We start from the raw sequence: 19,510 nt of genomic DNA on the forward strand, positions 1-19,510 counted from the left end.
GCCTTTCTTGTCCTGCCTCCTTTGTGAGCGGTGGCTGCTGCAGAGGGTGTGGCCTTCCCTGGGCCCGTCCTGCCCCCTTTGCAGGAGAGAGGTCTTCTGAGAGCAGGCCCCATCCTCACCTGCGACTGTCCTGCCACCTGCTGTGGTGACTGTCCTCTGGCTGGCAGGTGCTGGACACAGAGCAGGTGGGGACATGGGGCTCTGTGAGTGCTCACGTAGGGGACAGATGCCACACCTTTCCCGGTGGGCAAGAGTACCTGCCAGCAAGGGTGAGAGCTGACATGGAAGCGCGCAGCTGGAGCAGGACTGCAAGCCGCCTCCCACGGCCTTGCTGGGAGGGAGAAGGTGGCCAGCGGGGGCAGGGTCTGAACACACCCCTCGTTGGCCTTGGCCTGGCTGCTGACTGGCTGGGGGCCCTGCTTCTCCTGGCGAGTGTTGTGTGATGAGGCAGGACTTCAGACCCGGTGGGTGTCACTTGGGCCTGAAGGCCGTTGCGTCCTAGAGCGAGGAGCGGTCACAGTGACCGTTTGGTGGCCCCACCCAGACCTGTGGTTACGTTTTTTTCCTCCTTTGAGCTTAATTTTTATTCTCTTCAGAGATTCTCGCCCCTACCGAGATTGTCATTTCTGAGGAGCACTGATGATTAACAGCCCAGGTGGACCTGGGCATCTGGCTGGGTTCGCGTTTTGAGTTGTGCGGAAACAGGCGTGACTCTGCCTGTTGGTCATCGGGTTGTGTTTCTGTGGGTGATTTTTCTCTCCTATCCCTTTAGTGTAAGTGCAGGGGGCTTCGCAGGGGGAGAGGAGAGGTGGCTTTTCCAGGCACTGAGGGGCCTGGCAGCTGGAGAGTGGCAGAGCTGTAGCCTGCTGGGGACCTCAGCTGCAGTTGGGGTTTGGAATCCAGTGAGGTGAGGATGGGTTGGTTCTTGCTCAGTTTGCTTCCTGGAATCTCATCTTGCATTAGATCCAAACCTGTGACCTGGGTTGCATCTGAGCCTCCTGGGCTGCTCTTGGATGGGAGCTGAAAGTGCCAAGTGCTGGCCGGGGCGTGCTCTGAGCCAGTTGCTGGGCCTCACTGAGCTTGTTGGACTCCTGTTCCCACCACACCCCCTGCTCCTCTGCTTGTGCAATCCTCACTACCTTCCTGGTATCCATCTTCCCTGTAGCTGACCATTTAGGTAGGAGAGACCAAGTTGTGCGAGTAGGTTTGAGGGGCAGGCTTGAGGCCCAGGAGTGTGGCCCAAGTAAAAAGGGGTGTTTTCTGCTGGGTAAACCAGGTCTTGGGCAGCTGCAGGCCTGGTAGCCCGTGCGGACTGGCCAGCTCTGGCCTTGGGTGTGGGAGCCCGCCTCCTAGCTCCCTCCGAGGCTGCAGGAAGGTGACTCATTCGCACCTCCTGCACCTCTAGCTCCTGCGGTCTGGTGCAGAGGAGGGCACCTGGTGGTTGGACAGAGGCCTGGCCTGTGCCTGGGTTGCCCACAGGCTGGAGGTGGGCTGGAAGGCAGGAGGGGAGGGGGCTGTGGCCTGAGGAAGGCTTGCAGTTGGCCTCCAAAAGGGGGTGGGGTAGACAGCCTCTTTTCTACCCGGATGGGCAAGAAAGGGGTTAACAGCACGAGTTTCTAGCGGCAGATGTGGGGCTGGAAAGAGGGGAAGTACATCTGGAGCTGGTTCGGTCCTGCCCTGCCCCTGGGAAGCCTGAGTCACCACACCGCTGAGGGCTCTGGACTCGCACCCTCCCTGTCCCATGGATCCATTCCCACGGGGAGCCCTGCCTTTCCCTGCCCGCCCTTCCCAGCTCTGGCTGGGGGCGCCTGGCTCCCCGTGGGTGGCCAGCGGGAACCTGCACCTGGGACTCATCTCTCCTTGCTGGGCTGTTTTCTTGACCTGCCAGAGAGGCTTAAGCCACCCCTTTGCCGCCAGGAACCGGCCTCCTTGCTGCCACAGCGAGGCACATGCAGGCAGTGGCTGGGGTCTCCGGCAGAGGAAAGGGGGTGCAGGGAAGGGGTGGAGGCTGAGAGCAGGGTGTGGTCTTGGAGAACTAGGGAAGGAGGAGGCTGTTTTACCCACTTTCTGGGCAAAACCTCAGAGCCTCGAGAAAGGGAGGCTGAGAAACCGGATAGGGGGCCGGGCTCAGAGATGCATCTGAGTGCAGATAAAAGCTTTCCAGAGCCTGGAGTGTGAATGGGAATGGCTGAGATCTGGTTTAGCTTGTAGATAAACCAGTAGATACTGGTTATAAGCAGCTATTTATTTTAGCTTTGTTGGCGCTTCTGGCTTAAGCCACAGACTAAAAAGTCAGAAGCCTTTCAAGTTCTTCCAAGAAAGACCGGGGTTGTCATTTGGTTCATGTCCTGCTTTGAGCCAGGGCTGGACAGCTGCTGCTCTCGGTGGGGCACACCCGTCCCACCAGCTGCCTACGTGCCCCAAATGTACCACTTCCCCTTTTGAAAGGTGGTGGGGGGGAGGGTCTAGAGTGTTGAACGGAGAGGAATGGTGTGCTTTGGAGGCTCCGCCCAGTCGTTTCTGAAATTAATACTGTGGTTTTCATGGCAACTGGCAGGCGCTCTGTCCTCAGAACCCAGAACTGTCCCTCCAGCATCACATGGGTTTTGCTGGGCGGCTGTGGCTTCCTCGGCTCACCCTTCCAGGACACTGTTTCTTGCCTGAGGGGCTTTGGTCCTGCTTCAGTGCAACTCTGGGCTGCCCACCCTGGGCGCCAGCTGGAGTCTGGCGCTCCTGGAGGTTAGAGGAACTGTGCCTGCCGCCTGCTCTTGTCTGTTGGAACGGGGCTGGCACGGCTCCCTGAGGAGGCCCTGGTTTTACTCCAGTGGAGTCACTGGGGTGTCCCAGTGCCTCAGCACCCAAGGGATGGGCGGAGGGCGGGACAATGGCAATTGCTGGAGAGCAGCCCTTGACTTGAATCTCTCATAAGAGAGTTCCTCGGGCAGGTGGGGCTGGGTTGGGGCAAAGATACCTTTGATGACCTTAGGAGATGTTCCCAGGTTCTTTTCATTCTTGTCACCCCCGCCCCTCTTGTGGCCCTGCCCCCCTTTGTTTCCGGGTTTCCTCGGGATTCAGGAGCCTGCGGCCAGCATTTACAGAGTTGACACAGGGGCGGGGCGAGCAGAGCTGGGGCTGGTCAGTCAGGGTTCCGGGCTATTTCTGATCGGATCTCCCAGGAATGCGCCTCCCTCTAGTTTCCGCGGCCCCCTCCCCTCTGCGGCAGGAGCAGCGGTCATGTGAGGGCCTCTCCCGCTGGCTCAGCCCTTTTGCAATCATCTGGCTGGCTCTGCGGGGACGGGTTGGGAGGAGGGGGATAGTGAGGATGGGCAGAGCCAAGGGGTAAACGAGGAGGCGTGGCAGGGCAGGGGAAACCGGCGGAGGAGGGGAAGGCGGTGCAGCTGAGTGCCGGGGGCCAGGCCGGAGGCATGGGCGCCCGTGGAAGGAAGCTGGCTGCGCGGGGCTCCCGCTTTCCAGGTGTGAAGGAGAGCAGTCGTACCGGGACCCCGGCCAGTCGGCCAGTCATTCCGCAGGGAGATCCGCATTCCTCCTGACTCACGGGAGGCCACGGGGTGCTTTCCTGACCGTCCTCTATATGGGATCTGAGTCACCAAGTTGCCTAGGGTGTCGGCTGCCCTGTGGTGACAGTGCTTACCCCACCCACTCACTCCCACTGCCAGGACAGGGGTCAGCAAACACGCCCCTTTATCCCACTGTCCTCAGTAGTAACCCTCCATCTCTTTGAGTCACACGCAGAACACGCACCTCAGGCAGGGGTTGCCGGGGAAACCACACCAAGTCGTCCCTTATTCTGCCAGGGAGGAAAGGAACCCAGAGAGGGGAAGTGACTTATCAAAGGCACATGCTAGTCTTTGCACAGTTCTTGCAGCCACTCACTGAGTCACTCTGGCTACTAAGAGGAGCAGGAGGATGCTTCCCTCAAAGGCTAGGGGTTGTGTGTGGCGGGCAAGGCGTGCCGGGTCTCAGCAGTAAGGACAGGGTGCTGTTGAGGGCCCCTGGGGAGCCCCGCAGCCCCGACTGGGGTGAGAGGCGAGGAAGAGGAGCGAGGCCTGGGGCAGGGTCAGCCCTAGGGATCCAAGTTCTGGGGATGGGGCCGGGGCTGGGGCAGGCAGAGGGCACAGGGTGCAGAAGAGGCCGGGCTTCCAGTAACAGGAACCTCAACTATGTGGTGACTCAGGCTCAGAGCAGCCTAGGCCCTTCCTTCCCTGCTCAGCCTGATTTCCTTAAACCAGACTTGAAAAGTGTAAGCTCAGGACTGAGGGAAACCTGGGCTGATCTGCCTTTCCTCCAGAAACTGGGGGAAAGGCAGAGGAAGTTGGAAAAGATGGGAGAAAGGCAGATTCCGAAGAAGGGGTGATGGGGCTGGTGTTCCCCTGTCTGGGCCCCTCCCTCCCCGAGCCCTGCCAGGGAGGGAGCTGGCCGGGCGTTGGCTGCTCCGATCATTCCAGCTCCCTCCCTCAACTCCTGTTTACAAGTTGGTCGGCCCAGTCCCCAGGCCAGTTCCCAGCTCTTCTTTTTTCCCTCCCGCCCTCCCTCCTCACACAGCATTATTCGATCGTGTCTTGCAGCTGCTTTTCCTTAATCTCGGGACCACGAGTCCTATTATCTTCTCGCTCCCACAGCAGCATCCCCACACCCCTGACTCACCAGCCTGCAGGCCATCTCCTGCTGCTGCCTGGAACCCAACCAGGCCCAGGGTGGCCACCTGCCCTGCTCTCCCTGCCCATGTCTGACCCCTCGCTCTGGGCCCGACAGCTTTTCCTTGCCTCCTTTTGCCCCAGAGTCTGCTCAGAGCCCTGTGTCTTGTCTCTTGTTCTCTAATCAGCTGTGGCCTGGGCTCGGCTTGGGTCTGAAGATTTCGGTGAGGACGAGTGTGATGGGGAGGTGCCCATCTCCCGTCTGGTCTGAGCAATTCAGGAAGTCCTTATTTGAAACCTGAGCCTTCAATACAGCCTGGGATTGGAACTGAACTGGAGGAGGGTGCTTTCACCTGGCGTCAGATTTTCGAGTTGGGATTAGGAGTTTGGGGTTTGAGAATTGCTTAGGAAGTAGGACTATTCGGGTCCCAGAATCTTCCAGGAGGTTGTCAGCTGTCCCGCTGAGGAGGATGACAGTTAGGAAGCGGTGGCCTGAATGGGGAAGGGCCTGGGTGGAGGTGGACTCCGGGCAGCCCACACGGCTCCAGAGGGGGCCAACAGCCGGGTCGTTTCTCTGCTGCTCAGGTGGACATGCCAAAGGGACTTCGAACAGACCGCACACTTCACTTCCTTTCTGAGATGGAAGTTTAAAAACTAAGCTCGCTTTCTGAGCTGTCAACGTGTTTCCTTCTGTGTAAGACACCACGAGTTTCAAAGAAGGGGACTTGTGGCCAGAAGGGAGTGGAAGGGGAATCCCCTGGCAAGGGGCTTGCCCAAAGAACACCCTTTGTGGTTGCTATGGAAACAGGCATAATAGGAACAAAACAGGCACGGTTGCTGGGCAACAGGAGTCCACGTTCAGACACTACTGTACACATCAGGGAACCCCCGAGGGAGAGCCCTTGCTAGGAAGCTGGGGTATCCCAGTGATGGCAACTCCTAGAGCTCACCTGGCTTTGCCAGGGAGTCTGCAGGACTGCAGTGTGGGGCTGTGCCTCTGGGAGGGGAGGGGCGGGGTGCCACCGGATAGGCTGAAGTCCTCCCAGATTCCTGGATAGCCCTTATTTTGACGGAGGAATCTGAAACCAGACAGAGCTTTTCTTTGCAACGTTGGGACCAAGAACACTCATCATCCTGGGGGTTCTCCATCACCTGTACCACCGCTGGCACCATAAGCACCGGTGGCAGGGGCCACGGGAAATGTTGGTGCAGCAGCATGAAAGTTCACCAGTGGGGGGACTGATGGGCAGGGGGAGCTGGGGGGGTGTGGGGTGAAGGATGCTGTTGTGAAAAGTTCATTCATTCACTCAACAATGCAGTCCTGAGTGATCGCTCCGTGCCAGCCACTCACTGTTCTAGGCAGGGCACACAGGAGAACAGAATATCCCTGCCCTCATGGGGCTTAGGAGCTAGTGAGAGCTCTGACTCCTGCTTCTGAGAGCTGTGTGCCTTCAGGTAAATCACTAACCCCCTCTGAGGCCGTTTGCTGCCAGAGGCAATCCCAGACGATTAAATGAACTAACACATGAAAATGCCTTCTACAGTGTCAGACACAGTCACTTTGCCCGTCCCTTGGGGGCGAGGCAGGGGTGGGGGGGGCGGCTACAGCAATGGGCAGAAGAGGTTTGGCAGAAATTTCTAAGTGCGTATTTTCAATTACATCATTGAAAACGCTTGAGGAAAAAAAAAACCTGTTGAAAATACTCCCTTCCCTTGGGCTATATAATGGGCTGCCCTAGGAAACCCCAGGTCTGGTTGCAGCAGAAAAGGTCACAGTTTCTTAGGGGGCAGGGTCTTGGGTACCCCTCTCTGCCTTCTAGCCAGGAGGCCAGGAGGAGCCATTCCCCAGACTCCCCACCCCACCCCAACCTGGCAGTGACAGCCCCAGTGAATGAAGTACCTAAACAGCAATCACTATTCTGTGGCTGCTCCAAAAACCAGCCTGTCCTGCCTTCTTCCCTGTTGACCAGCAGGCTGGCCAGAGCAAACAATGGAGCTGATAAGTTGGCCCTGAGCCCAGGACACTAGCCTCTGCTCTCTCGCTCCTGGGGGGCCCAAGCTGAGGTGAGGGCGCCACACCCACCCTGACATCCACACCCTCCCCACTCTTCCCTTCCTGCTCGGCCCCTCCCTCCAAAGGGCCCCTCCCGGAGCCCTTTATTTTGCAGATAGGGTATCTCTGTCTTTGTGGCCTGTGTCACAGCGTAACTATCTTTCTCAGGTGAGAACCTGGGTGGACAGCAGCTCCCGTTTTTCATGTGCACTGGGAAAACATGCATTGTCAAGGGTGCACACCATTCATGTGGTCAAGTTCAAAGCCCCTTGGTGAACTGCTCACGGTGTTGCTGCCCGGGGTGGGGGGGCTGTTTGTATTGTCCTGCCTTTCTGCCTTGTTGACATCCTTCACCATATGGAGGTATTGTTTTTATTTATTTGTCTTTTAAATTATATTCCACCGATCACCCTGTTATTATTGATTTTATTTAAAAGAGGTCAACAAGGATTAGCCTACTTACAGCATTACAGCCCACTTCAGCTTCTCCGTATCCTTGACCCCTATTTAAAATGCTGAGCACATGGTAAAGGGAATAAAAATCTAAAAGCCATTGGTGAAGGAAATAATTAGCTCTTGGTTTCTTTCTTTTTTATTTTTTTAAAGCAACCCAAAGCCTTGAAGTTTAGATTGTGCTTCTTCAAGTAAGGTAGGTAGGTGTTGGGAAGTGGGTGCAGAACTGGGCGGAGGAGAGGCCTCGGAGACTCTGGCCTGCGCCTGCGCGCTGTGGTGTGCTTGGCGGGCCTGCCCGTGCTGTGGGTTCAGGTCGTGCTCTGGTGTGTGTGCTCTGGTGCATGTGGGCTGGTGTCTGGTCTGTGTTACAGAGGCACACACACACAGAGGAAGTGCTGGTGCCCGATTCCCTGCGCTCTCCCTGTGTCTCTGCGTGTCTCTGCCTGTCCCAGTGTCTCCACGTGTCTCCACCTTTCTGTGCCCGCGATGAGTGTCTACATGTCTGTGTCTCCTCTGGTCGTCTCTTCCCTCCCCCACAGCCTGTACCCTGTGTGGGTAACTGGACCTGGGACACAGCCCCCGGGGCTGGCAGCAGAGTTGGCTGCTGGGTATTTTTAGCTTGTAAACATGTTTGCCATTTCAGAGGACAGGGCCTCTGGTCTCAGCCCCAGCCCACTCATGATCTTGCAGCAAGGAGGGCGCTCCTGCCCAGGGGGAGGGGTCTTTTCAGGTCCCCAGCCCCGGGGCTCCCTTCTGCAGCATTTGGGGAGGAAGGAAAGCTGGCCCGATGTGGGCCGTGGGTGGTGGCTTGGACGGAGGGTAGAGGATTCATGGGGGAGAAGAGAGTGGGGGTGTGGAAGGGGGTGGGTGTGGGCAGAAGGACCCCACACCCTGTCATTAAGCGTTTCATAAAATCTCCACGCAGTTGGAAGTGGCTGTGGGAAATGACCATAAATTTAGAGACAAAGCGTCCAGCAAGGGGGGTGGGGGAGGGGCTCAAAGAGGGCCTGGGCAGGTGGAGGACACGCGGGGGCGCGGTTTCTCGGCTGCTGCCGGGGGTCTGGAGAAAGGGGGGCGGCTGGGGCCAAGGGCTGCAGGCCTGACTCCGGCAGCAGTGGCGCCGGCCCTGGTGTCTCCGGCTTCCAGAGGTGCAGCGGCGTCTCCCAGCCGGTTCTATGGGGGGAGGGCTCAGGGGTCTCCAGAAAGAGGGAAGATGAGAAAGGGGCGCGTCTGCATGGAACTTGGGAGCCAAGTGAGGAGACTGAGGCCTAGGATCTGAAGCGCAGTGGTCTGTGTTGAGAAAAATCTCAAAAGGTCAGTGTCAGCCTGGAGGTTGCGGCCGAACTGCCCAAGCTCCCCAGATGCCTTTCTGAGCCCCTTGTTCGTTCCTGGAAAATGTTCTGATTCCCAGTTCCAGCTTGATGGATGAGCTTCGGGGAGCTGGGACGGGTTTCCTGCGGGTGGAGCCCCACTTTGCACGCGTGGGTGGCAGACCCAGCCCCGGGCCAGGACAGGGGGCAGTGGAAGGCGTCAGGGGAAGGTAGCACCTCGGACATGCGCCCCCTTGTCCCCAGGTCTCCCCCCTCCACTTCCACCCTCCCCACCCCCAGCAGCCCGCTCCCGGGTCCCTGCAGTCGACCCAGCTCGCTCGTCCCAACCCCACTCCGGCCCCGCCCGGCCCCGCCCTCTCCCCACAGCTCTGGGCAGACCCGCCCGCCCCAGCCGGAGTTACAAGAGCCGCCTCCCCGCACAGGGGCCCGGCCACTCGGAGCAGCTCCGCCGCGGGGACTGCACCGCCCGCCCTGCCGGACCCGCCCCGACCGGGGCTCGAAGCCTGCAGCAGCCGCAGCTCCGCGACCACGGCCCACCGCGGGCCATGTCTGTGCCCCGGGGTTGAGCGCTCAGGTAGGGGCCGGGCGCACTGGGGCGCGGTCGGGAAGCCGGACACGGGAGCGAGGAAGGGAGGTGGGGTGCAGGGCTTGGGCGAGGCACTTCGGTGAGTGTCGCTGTGAGGATTCAAGCAGTTTGGAACAAGCTGGGCAGTCCCGGGCTGGCGCGCCCTGGGAGCCGAGCTGCGGCTCCGGAGTTGGGGTGTAAGTTGGGTGAAGTTGGAAAGTTGTTCCAAAGCGCGCTTTGCCCCGGTCCGTATTTCTCTCGAGGGCTGATTTCTGGCCCTACTGCACGTCCGGGCGCCGCGTTCCCGGCCCGGTGGCCCCCGTCCCACCCCCGCCCTCTGCGTGGGGCGGTGGCTCGGCGCGCCGCTCCGGTCCTATTCCATGTTTACAGGAGAAGTTTGTGAGACCCTTGCCGCGGCCCCTTGCCCTCTCCCGACGCCCCTGCCTCTGTTCCTCCCCGTACCCCACACCTCCACCCCGAACTCCGCGTCCCGGGCCCTCCCGGCCCCACCCAATTCTGTACCATCCGCCTCTCCCTCACTTGCTCCTGGCTGCCCCCCAATCCCCCTCCAGTTGCCCCACCCTAGCCTTGCCCCTCTATGTACCCCATCCCGAAAACTCCCTTCTTCCTTCAGGGCTGGGGAGCCTGCAAGTTCGCAGCGCGCCTCCCTGCGGGACGGGTGGGAGTGGGGGTGGGGGACATAATTAGGGAGATTCCTGCACTGGGGTGGGCGGAGAAGGGGGGGGACTGCGCGCCGGCACCGCCCTTGGGACCGCCCCTTCCCCCGGAGGCGGTGCTCTCTCCCCCAACCCACTCCCAAACCCGTCCGGGCGGGATGGCCCCCGCCCCAGCGCCTGGATTGGCGCCAGCAGCCTGAGGAATGTGGTGGTTGGAGCCGGTGACTAATTCAAACCAGAACTCGGGAGGAGTGGTGGGGGGCAAAGGGGAGGGGGAAGGGGCTGTGTGTTGGAGTTGGGGGCTGGAGCCGGGCTCGGCGTAGGAGGAGGGCCGAGCTGCGGTCGCTGCAACCCTGCTCCGACGCGCGCTGCGCTCCGGGAGAGAGGGCCCGGGGGCCAGGTCCCCGCGGCGGAGTTGGAAAGGCAGCGTGCTTAGGGTGTGTTCGAACTGTGTTATGTAAGGCTTTCCCATGCCGGGAGAGGGTGTGCAGTGTGCTAGGGATTGGCCCTCCCCCGACGGGGCTGGGCGACCCCTGCAGTGGCCGTGCAGGGGATGTGGGGGCGCAGCCCCCTGGAGATGCTGGCTTGAAGGGACCCGTCGGGTCTGGGCTGGACTGGCAGTGCCCCTTGCGTGGGAGGGGATTGGAGTGGGCAGATGAGGCAGCTCACAACTCTGGGCCTGAACACCAGGTGGGGGTGGCTCTGGCGCCTCTGCTCGATGTGGCCGCAGAGAATGGTGTGCTCGCGCCTTTCACTGGGTGTGGCCACCAAGACGTGCTGGTGGTGGTGGTGAGGGGCCTCCAGGGAGCCTGCCGTGGCAGCTGAGTGCCCTACTCTGTGGAGTGGGTTTGTGGCAAGGCAGGCTGGTGTCTTCCCGTGGAAGTGGGGTCTTTAGAGAATGGCCTGGAGTTTCTGGGAGAAAGTGACCCAGATATTTAGCTCTGTGTCTCCAGCATAGTGTAAGGCGCCCAATAATGGTGTTGAAAGTGTCCCGTATTAGAACGTAGCCTCTGGTTTCAGGGGTCACGTGGCCCTCCTCACACAGACTAGCCCACCATAGGGGCTGGGTTGATGATGTGGGGTGCAGGGATGTCTTGGGGAGGCTGCAGCGCAGGAGGGGCGAGAGGGAGATGGACAGTGCCTTGGGAGACAGTTTAGGATCCCCACCTATGCTGGGTCTCAACTAGGGGGGTAGATTCTGCTTTCACACCCTCCTCTTTCCCTGCTCGCTGGGAGGGAAACCCCTGGGGCAGGGTGTGGCACTCACTTCCTTTCGAAGCTGAATGGGGAAGCTTCCTTCTCGCACAGGGATGGTGGGCCCATGGGCTGGGCCCGCGTGCGGGAGCTGAGTGTGCAGAGTGGAGAACAGAGGGAGCCCCGAGCCTGGGGGGCTCCTTCTTGCTGTGGGTGAGGGGAGGTGGGAGTGGGCCTGGGATGGTGACAGCTGGGCCGGCGGAGGGCCTGGGCGATTGGAGGTGGAGATTGGAGGGTGTCTCTAAAACCCTGCTCCAAAGAGGTTATGCCCAGGGACATGGCTCGGAGAACACACACCTCAGGGAGCCACGGAAGTAATTCGGGGCTTAGGGCTGCAACCTGGAGGAGGCTCACAGCCGAGAGTCAAGGGTCCCTGGTTTGAGGGGCTCCTTGAAGAGCCCATCTCACAGAGCTGAGGGCCTGCAGCAGCCAGACTGGGCTCGGGGTGAGGCCTGGGTGGGGACATGAGAGAGCGGACTGTGGGAGACCTGTGAGGGAGGCAGGGGATGAGTGGGGGTCCTCTTGGTCCCAGGGAGGCCCTGGGTGGCGCTGCCGGGGCACCGCCAGGCCGGATTCTTTGGCTGAGCCTGGAATTGGCTGGCCGGCCCTGGCAGAGCTCATCCCAGAGCCTGAGGAGCTGGTTTGAGGGGTTGCAGCAAAGCGGTGGGGGTGGAGGGGTGTGTGTGGGGCTTCGGGTGTGGTCACCACCTTCCTCAGAACCTGGGAACCGCCTGGGGACAGACAAAGGGGCAGACTGGGAGAGCTGGTCTGACTCCTGGCAGGATCTCTGCCCCTGCTGGCCCTCCCCCACGCTCCCAGCCACCCCCAGGTTTCTCTCCCTGGAGCTGGGCTGACCACGTGGAAGGGAGGTGGCCACTGGAGAAGGTTTAAGGATGTTATAGCAGCCAGTGTCTGGGGCCTCTGTTCTCTGGGTCTCCTGTGGCTTCACTCGGGCTCCCAGGGAGCTGCCATTTTCCTAGGCTCCTGCCATCCCGCGGGCCCTCTGGCCTTGCTGGGCAAGCTCGGTTACCTGCAGCTGCCTCCACTCGTGGGCGTGCAGAGGGCCTTTGGGGGCCACGAGGGTGGGCACAGCAGGGCACAGCAGGACTGAGTGTTTCTGCGGAGCCCCTCTTCCTTCCTGCTGGCCTTCGTTCCCATCAGGGGGCCGGCTGGGCTGTTGCAGCGGGAGGTCCTGGGTCCAGGGTGAGTGTTTCACTGTGGCCTTGGGGTGCTGCGTCTGCCAGTGTCACGGCAGCGAGCAAGGTGTGAGGGTGTCCCTCTGTACACGGTGGTCCCCGCATTGCCTTGGGCCTGGGTGTGTCATCACTGCTTGTGTTTGGGGTTTAGAGGGCAGGGGACAGTGATGGGACTCGCCCTGGTGGTGCCATGGGGACTGCAGGGGCCATAGGTAGGGACTGAAGTAAGTGTCTCCAACCCCGGCAGGTTCTGGACCCTGGAGTTTGTGTCCAGGGGTCCCATAGGAGGGTAAGGACAGCCCCGGGGGTGAGGCCTGGACCCGCTGAGCGAGGCACTGCCCTGGGTAGTCAGGGAGGGGTATCCTGCCCTGTCCCTGGGGGCCAGAGCGGAGGTTCCTGGGGAAGGGGAAGTGCCTGGAGCTGATCCGGACTTTGGGCCTCTCGTCCCGGCTGGGCTGGGGGTGGCGGCTCTTTGGCAGCCAAAGGGCCTGCACTGGTATGACCTGACCACTGGGTGGGGATCTGGGCCTCGTGGGGGCTCTGATTAGGGCACCAGCAGGGCTGGTGGGCAGCTCCCAAGCTGTAATCTTCCCCCCCAGGGAGAGCCGGCGGGTTCCTCACCTCCCCACACCACCCATGGAATTCGACTTCTAGAGTTTGGTGTCTTAATCCCAGCAGCTCTGGGTCAGAGCCCATGCCTCCAGGGCCCTGTGGCCAGGTCTGGGGACCTCCTGCTAGTGAATGTAGTGCTGTCCTCAACACCTGTCACAAGGAAGGGAGAGTCCCTCTTAGTCAGGGTGAGTTCCCTGGCTGATAAGAGTGGGAACTGAGAACTGGCTTCTGAGCTCACTGGGGAAGTGACCACAGGAGAGGTGGGGAGAGGTGGGGAATGGCGGCGGGGTGGAGCCCAAGAAGCAGTTGGCAGGCTGGGTTGGGAGAGGGGAGGCCCTGGAAGTCAGGCGCAGGAAGCCCGTGAGATGGGTAAGGGCTGGCGGGGCTGGAGAGACCTCCTTCCGCTGGGTTGTGGGCTGGGCCAGCGGCCCAGGTACTAATAAGCGAGATAGGCAGGTGCACACAGGTGGAGGGCAGCAGAGACCCGTGTCTCTCCAGTGCCCATGTCGCTGGTCTGGTTGCAGGTGTCCCCTCCCCCGTGCCATCTAGAGTCTGCTGAGTGTAGACGTCCTTACCTCCAGTCTAGACCCTGGAGATGACGGCACAGGGCTGGTCCAGCCGGACTAGGGCCTGGTGGCTTTTCTAGACAGAGTTCTGCCCGCTGCATACGTGGGGGTCCGTTTGGAGGCTTAGGGTTTCTCCTTGGCCTTCGGGGATGAGGGTCTGCCTGCCACGCTGTTCCCATTTCTCAGTGAGTGGAGGTGTTTGCCGCGCCCCGCCGGGCCAGCTCTGTGGGTCCCGTGCTGCCCAAGCCCCAGGCGGGGATGATTCTTTTGGCCTTGACCTGTTGGGGCCCAAGAAAGCTGGGTCTTGGGCTGCTCAGGATTTCTGACCCCTGGGGACATTGCCTCGATGAGCCTCGTCACCAGAAGACCCCTCAGGGATGCCTTGGACACTGCCCATTCTGGGTCCGCTGTCCCCTAGCCGGACCAGGGTGAGGCCCATCTTCCTGGTGGGTGTGTCTGTGTGGTTCTTACCCATCCCACTTCCAGTGTAGGTTTCTCCCTTCTGTGTATCTCCCTTGTGCATCTTTCTCTGTGGTTCCTCATCCTGTGAGTGCCTTTACTTGTGCCTTTGTCCCCAACCTGGGTACAGACTGGTGGCCTTGGTGTCAGAGGACTCGGGGCTTGCCTGTCCGTCTTGGCTCATCCTTGGACGAGTCACCTACCTCTGGGGCCGGCTTCTGCCAGTTTCTGTTCTCTAAAATGAGGACATGAATTTTTAGTCCCAGAGGGCTTTTTGGGGATCGAATAGGACCCCAGGCACGGCGCTCTCCAGCGCCCGCCCGCCTGGCCTGCCCCGGGAGCCCTGTGGGATTCTCTTCCAACTGGTTGGGCTTTTCTTTCCATGTGGGACTTTCTGTTCCTCTTTGAAGTCTGGTGAGTGAGTGAGAGTAGGCTGCCCCTCTGGGTGTCTTGTTTACCCCAGGTCGCCCTGGTTATAAGTGTTTGGGGCTTTCCCTCCGGTGGTGGTCTCTGCCCCGGCGGTGAGTCATTTCATTCTCCTGGTGTAGTGACTGCTTCTCCCAGGCCTGTGTGTGTGGCGGGTCGGTTCATGCACGTGTGTGTGTCCTGTGCTGCTGGGTGGAAGCCTCGTCGCTATGAGTGTTCTCCTCGTTGTGGGTGGGAGTGCTGCTCCCCGCTCAGAGGCTCACTTCTCGTGTCTGGCCGGCGCTGGGTGTGTGTGCCGACTCGCGCTCCTCTGATGTGTGTATCTGGTCTCCAGGCTGGGGGCTCAGAGGCACTGAGGCCCTGCCCTATCTCTCGGGGGTGGGGTGGGGGTGTGTGTGTGTGTGTGTGTGTGTGTGTGTGTGTGTGTGAGCTCCTGTCCCGCAACACTGTTGCTGGCTGCATGCTGGTCTCTGACTGCGGCAGCCCCAGCGTTGGGCCGGCCCTGCGCTGCTGTCTTCCTTGGGCTTTGGGGAAGAAGGGGCTGTGCTCGGGGTGGCCATGGGAGAGGGTGCCCCCCGGAGGTCACCACACCTGGTGGAAGCCCTCTGCCCAGGGCAAGGAGTCTTCTCCCTGGATCTGTCCTGTTCGTCCCCCATCTACAGAGGCTGCACCTCCTCTTTGGGGTTTTGAAGGGACAGGACGGCTTCGTTCTTGCTGCTTCAGGCCTGGATTACACTCTGTCCCGCGGTCTCAGACACGCGTCCTCTCAGCCTGGCAGCTGGAGGGGCCTCACCATCTCACACCTTTTCTGCTCTCCAAGCAGCCCTCTGCTTTCAAGGGGCTCTGCTGCAGCCCTGCGTGTGCTGTTGCCGGTGTTGGGGTGGGCAGGGGTGGGCAGGCAGCAGGTCTCGGGCTCTGGGCCCCAGGGCCCCCTGTTCTCACCCCCAGACCTCACCCTCTCCATGTGCAAACAACAGGTGGCGCTGTGGCCTTCTGGAATGTTCTCTGTGCTGCCCAGCGCGGTAACCATGTGTGGTTGTTGAGCTCTTGAAATGTGGCAACTGAGACCAGTGAACTACGTTTTAAACTTAATTTCAGTTAATTTAAACGTAAATAGCCACCTGTGCCTGCCTTGTTGGCAGCACAGCTGCAAAGGCTTCTGGCACTTGGCTGAGTGCACGGAACTCTCCGGAGCGCTGGAGACCCTGCTTCGGGTGGCCTGCTTCTCCCGACTTGTGTGGGAGGAAGAGGGGGCAGCAGGGCTTGGCACAGGCTCCAGGGGTGGCGGAGACTGAGGGCTGGGGCCCAGGTGCAGAGAACACGCCCTGGGCACCGTGGCCCTGAATCTCTATCGGTACCCCCATGTTCAGCTGTCTGCGTGGCCCAGATCAGATGAGAGGGCAGGGGAGTCCTCCTGGCTGGGCCTGCAGGCAGCGGAGCCAGAGCAGGCAGGCAGGCTGGCTGGCAGCTCCAGCTGGCTGGGAAGCCAGCGGAAAGCTCTGCCAGGGCCAACCTGTGGCCCAGGGTCCAGAGCTTCCCACTCTCATGGCTTGTGGGCCCTGCTCTACTCCAGATGGCCTTCTCCCCTCTTCATCAGCAGTCTGGGGCCAGGCAAGTTCAAGTCCCTCCTGAGCCTCCCGACTGTGCTCTTAGGGACTCCGTCTGGCTTGGGGCCCCGTGGGAGCAGCTGGCGGGGAAGCCGACTGTCTGTGTCCGCTGGAGCCCCAGCCCCTCTGGCACTGGGGGTTTGGCCCACGAAGCCCTTTGTTGGGTGGTTTTTAGGTGTTGCCCTTAGCATGTTTGGGGCTGTTGTGACCACAGTGACTCACTGGGGAAGGAGGGAGGGTGGGGCCAAGATGTGGGCGAGGGTGAGCTTGCTCTCCCCCTGCGCCCGCTGCTGGCTCAGCACCAGGATGCTGGGCTGAGAAATGGGGGCCCTCTCAGGGAGGAAGGTGGGTGCCCGGGGATCAGAGATGCGAGAAGCCCTCAGGCTGCAGGCCTCTTCCTTCCCTGCTCTGCCTGGCTCTCGCCTGCAGGGCTGGCTGCAGGGGAGGCACGGTTAAGTTCCGGCTCTGTCCCTTTCACGTGGGGAAGGGTCAGTGTGACTTGTCGCCTCCTCTGCCTGTGAGGAAGGGAGGAGGTGTGGCTCCCGCTCACATCTGTGCCCACAGGCTGCTCCCTGCCCTCCGCCCCCACACGCAGCCCTGCCGGCCTCCTGGAACACCTGTGCTGAGGAGGAGCCGCATTATCGTAAATACCGCAGGTGTGAGTGCAGGTGGTCGGGCGCCTGAGGGTCCGTGGGGCTGTCTTCCCCCGTGTTGTGACGTTGGCAATGCTAAGTGCCCACGAGTGTCCACGAATAATCCTGTTTCTCAGAGGCAAACTAGCACCTTCAAGATCCCACCTATGTTTCATTCTCTCAGAAGTCTCCCAAGCCTCCTGGAACGTCTGTTCATGTTTATATCCAGGACGGGAGCCGCGTCTTTTCCATCCCCATGTCTGGCCCGTGGAGGATGGAGGGTGCAATTGGGTGACAGTTGAGCGTGGCGTGTCGACACATTTGGTGCTGAGCCCAGCTGTCTGTCCCTCACCCGTGTGCTCTGCAGGGCCCAGGGCAGGGTGGGACATGCAGGAGGCGGTCAGCATACACACATCTACCGACTGGCTGACTCACTTCTGTGTGCAAATGGCTGTAGAGTGGGGCGCCGGGCCAGGTGCTCCGTGATTGACAGCGTCCCCCAGTCTCCCAGACATGCTCTGGGTGGCACTGCCACTGCCATTTTGTGTAGGTGGCTGTAGGCTGTGACTGGAGCCGGAGTCCCGCCTGCTGTCTTCTCGGGGCACCTCTCTTGCTGCCAGCTCATCCTGTGGCCAGAGGGCGTCTTTGCTCCTGAGTGCCTGCACCTATGGGATCCTGGCTCGGGGCCCAGCGTGGGCGGCCGGATGGGCCCTGACTCACCCGGTCCCTGAGGCCGCTCTGCTGGACTCCAGCCTCTCGGGCTGGGACCAGTGCCTGGGGTGGGTGGGCTGGGGGGTGGCTGGGGCTTCCTTTGTTCAGTGACTGCCTGTGACTGGGCTTGTGGAGCTCCCAGCTTGCAAGGGTCCCCCTGGTCCCTGAGGACATATTTAGACAAGGTGCAGAGTCACCGTCGCTACCTGCAGAGCTGATGTGACAGGGTGTGGGGAAGGAGGTCCAGGTCTGGGCCCATGCCCATGGACAGTCGCTTCGTTACTGGGTGTGGGACCGGGGCCAGGGGGCCACTGAATGCCAGCCCTTCTGTCTGCACAGGGACGGCGCCTCCTGAAGCTGGTGTGAAGGCGCTCACGGGGCTGTGTGTGTCGGGGGGCTCCTGTGCCCGGATCTTTTCAGGACACTCTCTCCCCTTCAGTCCTCACGGAAGTCCTTATCCTCTCCATTGTCACAGATGTGGAATTGGAGGCTCGGGGGATCTTAAGGGACTTGGCAGGGGGTGGCCCAGCTGGGAGGATCAGATCCAGGACTTGACGCTGAGCCGGCCTCCTCTAACCTGTCTCCGTGCTCCCAGGCTGGTGAGTCGCGAGTGAATGGAACTGACGACAGCGAGGGTCCGGGTTCTGGTCTGGCCCGGGGGACAGAACATCAGCCATTGCTTTTGTGGCCACCGGTTGGGGTTCGAGCACACTGTTGTTGAGTGCGGTCATCAGTGTGAACTTTTCCCTAGGCTGTGTGACCGAGATTCCCCACGGAGAGACTGAGGAGAGGACAGGAAGGAGGGGCGGGCTCCTGGCAAGGCATTCGCTCCTGAACTGAGTCCTGCAAAAGGTCAGTAGGAGGGAAGGTGACGAGCGAGGTGGAGGTGATGGGGTGGGGAGGGTGGAGACCCCTGGGTGGCATCAGGAAGCTGGGCGTGGGCGTGTGGGAGCAACATGGGGCTGGTGACACGTGAGGCCGGTTGCATCCCTCATCCGCTTTCCATCTTCTTCATTGTGCCTTGGAGCATCTCTGCGGAGGGAGTGGGTGCCTTGGAGACGCACCCAAGATCCGTCCCAGGCCTTCTCATCCCCTTAGCGGTGCACCTTGTGCCTCACTGTCTCGAACTCACCCCCTCCCCTCGTTCCAGATGGAGAAGGAGGAGGAGACAACACGGGAGCTGCTGCTGCCCAATTGGCAGGGCAGTAGTTCCTCCCACGGGCTGACCATTGCCCAGAGGGAAGATGGCGTCTTTGTGCAGGAGGTCATGCAGAATTCCCCTGCGGCCCGCACTGGGGTGGTCAAGGAGGGTGAGTCATCACAGGGTGTTGCCTGGGGGCTGGGTTGGGGTGGGTGAGGGTTGCAGAGAGAAGGGCAGAGGGCAAGCAAAAGTGGACATGTGGCTGTGGAGGGGCTGGGCTCAGTGCCATCAGGATGGTCAGTACCCAGATCCCACCCTCTCTTGTCCACTCCATGTCCACCACTTGCTCAGGATCCCTGGGAGAGGTGGTCATGTGGGGAGGAAGCTGGAGACAGTCCTCAGTTCTGACCACACCACTCACAAGTTCTTGCCATTTTGGGAAAATTAGCTGACCTCTCTAAGCCTCAGTTTCCTCATCTGTATAATGGGTGCCACCACGTCTGCATTGCAGAATGGTTAGGACATGCATTAAATGCAAGTCCGTTGGAGCACTGAGCACATGGTGTTTGTGTGTCCTTTCTCTGAGACCCGCTTCTTGTTCCTCCCTGCTCAGGGGACCAGATTGTGGGTGCCACCATCTACTTCGACAACCTGCAGTCAGGAGAGGTGACGCAGTTGCTGAGTTGCATGGGGCACCACACCGTGGGTCTGAAGCTGCACCGTAAGGGGGACCGCTCCCCTGAGCCTGGCCAGACCTGGACCCAGGAGGTCTTCAGCTCCCACTCCTCAGAAGTGGTTCTGGTGAGTGCCCTGCCGGTCTGTCTGCGTCCTGAGCTCCCCCCGGCCGCACCGACCTGCTGGCCCCACTTCCTGAGCTTTCTGTCTGCCTCCTGCACCTCTCCTGTCTGTCCTTCTGCTGATCTCACTCCTCTGCGCTCTCGGTTGAGTCAGCCAAGTTGTTCCAATTCCCGGGTGGCGTGTGGCTGATGCTGCCACTCCATCTCAGCCTCCGCAGAGTGCTCCAGTGTGGGCACGGGCTCATGCTGTTTGGTCCTAGATGCTGCTTTGCCAGAATCTTTGAAATGATTTCACAGGTGCCCAGCTGTACCGCTCACAACATTTTCCTACTTCAGAGGCCTGGACTCACCTGTGAGTCAGAGGCTGGGCCACAA

General features: G+C 60.7%; 1 protein-coding gene across 5 annotated transcripts in view; it reads left to right on the plus strand.

Annotated features, from left to right (window-relative positions):
• The first annotated feature begins 8,889 nt into the window (after nucleotides 1-8,889).
• Nucleotides 8,890-19,510, plus strand: part of AHNAK (AHNAK nucleoprotein) — a 74,994-nt gene continuing 64,373 nt past the window's right edge. For 2 of the 5 annotated variants that reach the window (XM_053659174.1, XM_037126640.2), the window contains exons 1-4: nucleotides 8,890-9,066; nucleotides 17,949-18,049; nucleotides 18,348-18,507; nucleotides 18,952-19,139. In XM_053659174.1, coding sequence (XP_053515149.1) covers nucleotides 18,348-18,507; nucleotides 18,952-19,139 — 348 coding nt within the window. In that variant the 5' untranslated portion in view covers nucleotides 8,890-9,066; nucleotides 17,949-18,049. Of the gene's footprint in view, nucleotides 9,067-17,672; nucleotides 17,797-17,948; nucleotides 18,050-18,347; nucleotides 18,508-18,951; nucleotides 19,140-19,510 lie in introns of all 5 variants that reach the window. The other 3 variants (XM_037126633.2, XM_037126637.2, XM_037126634.2) reach the window with 2 other exon arrangements.

The sequence above is a fragment of the Artibeus jamaicensis genome, unplaced genomic scaffold (assembly GCF_021234435.1).
Source record: "Artibeus jamaicensis isolate MK-2021 breed Jamaican fruit bat unplaced genomic scaffold, CSHL_Jam_final scaffold_614, whole genome shotgun sequence".
Taxonomy (NCBI): Eukaryota; Metazoa; Chordata; class Mammalia; order Chiroptera; family Phyllostomidae; genus Artibeus; species Artibeus jamaicensis.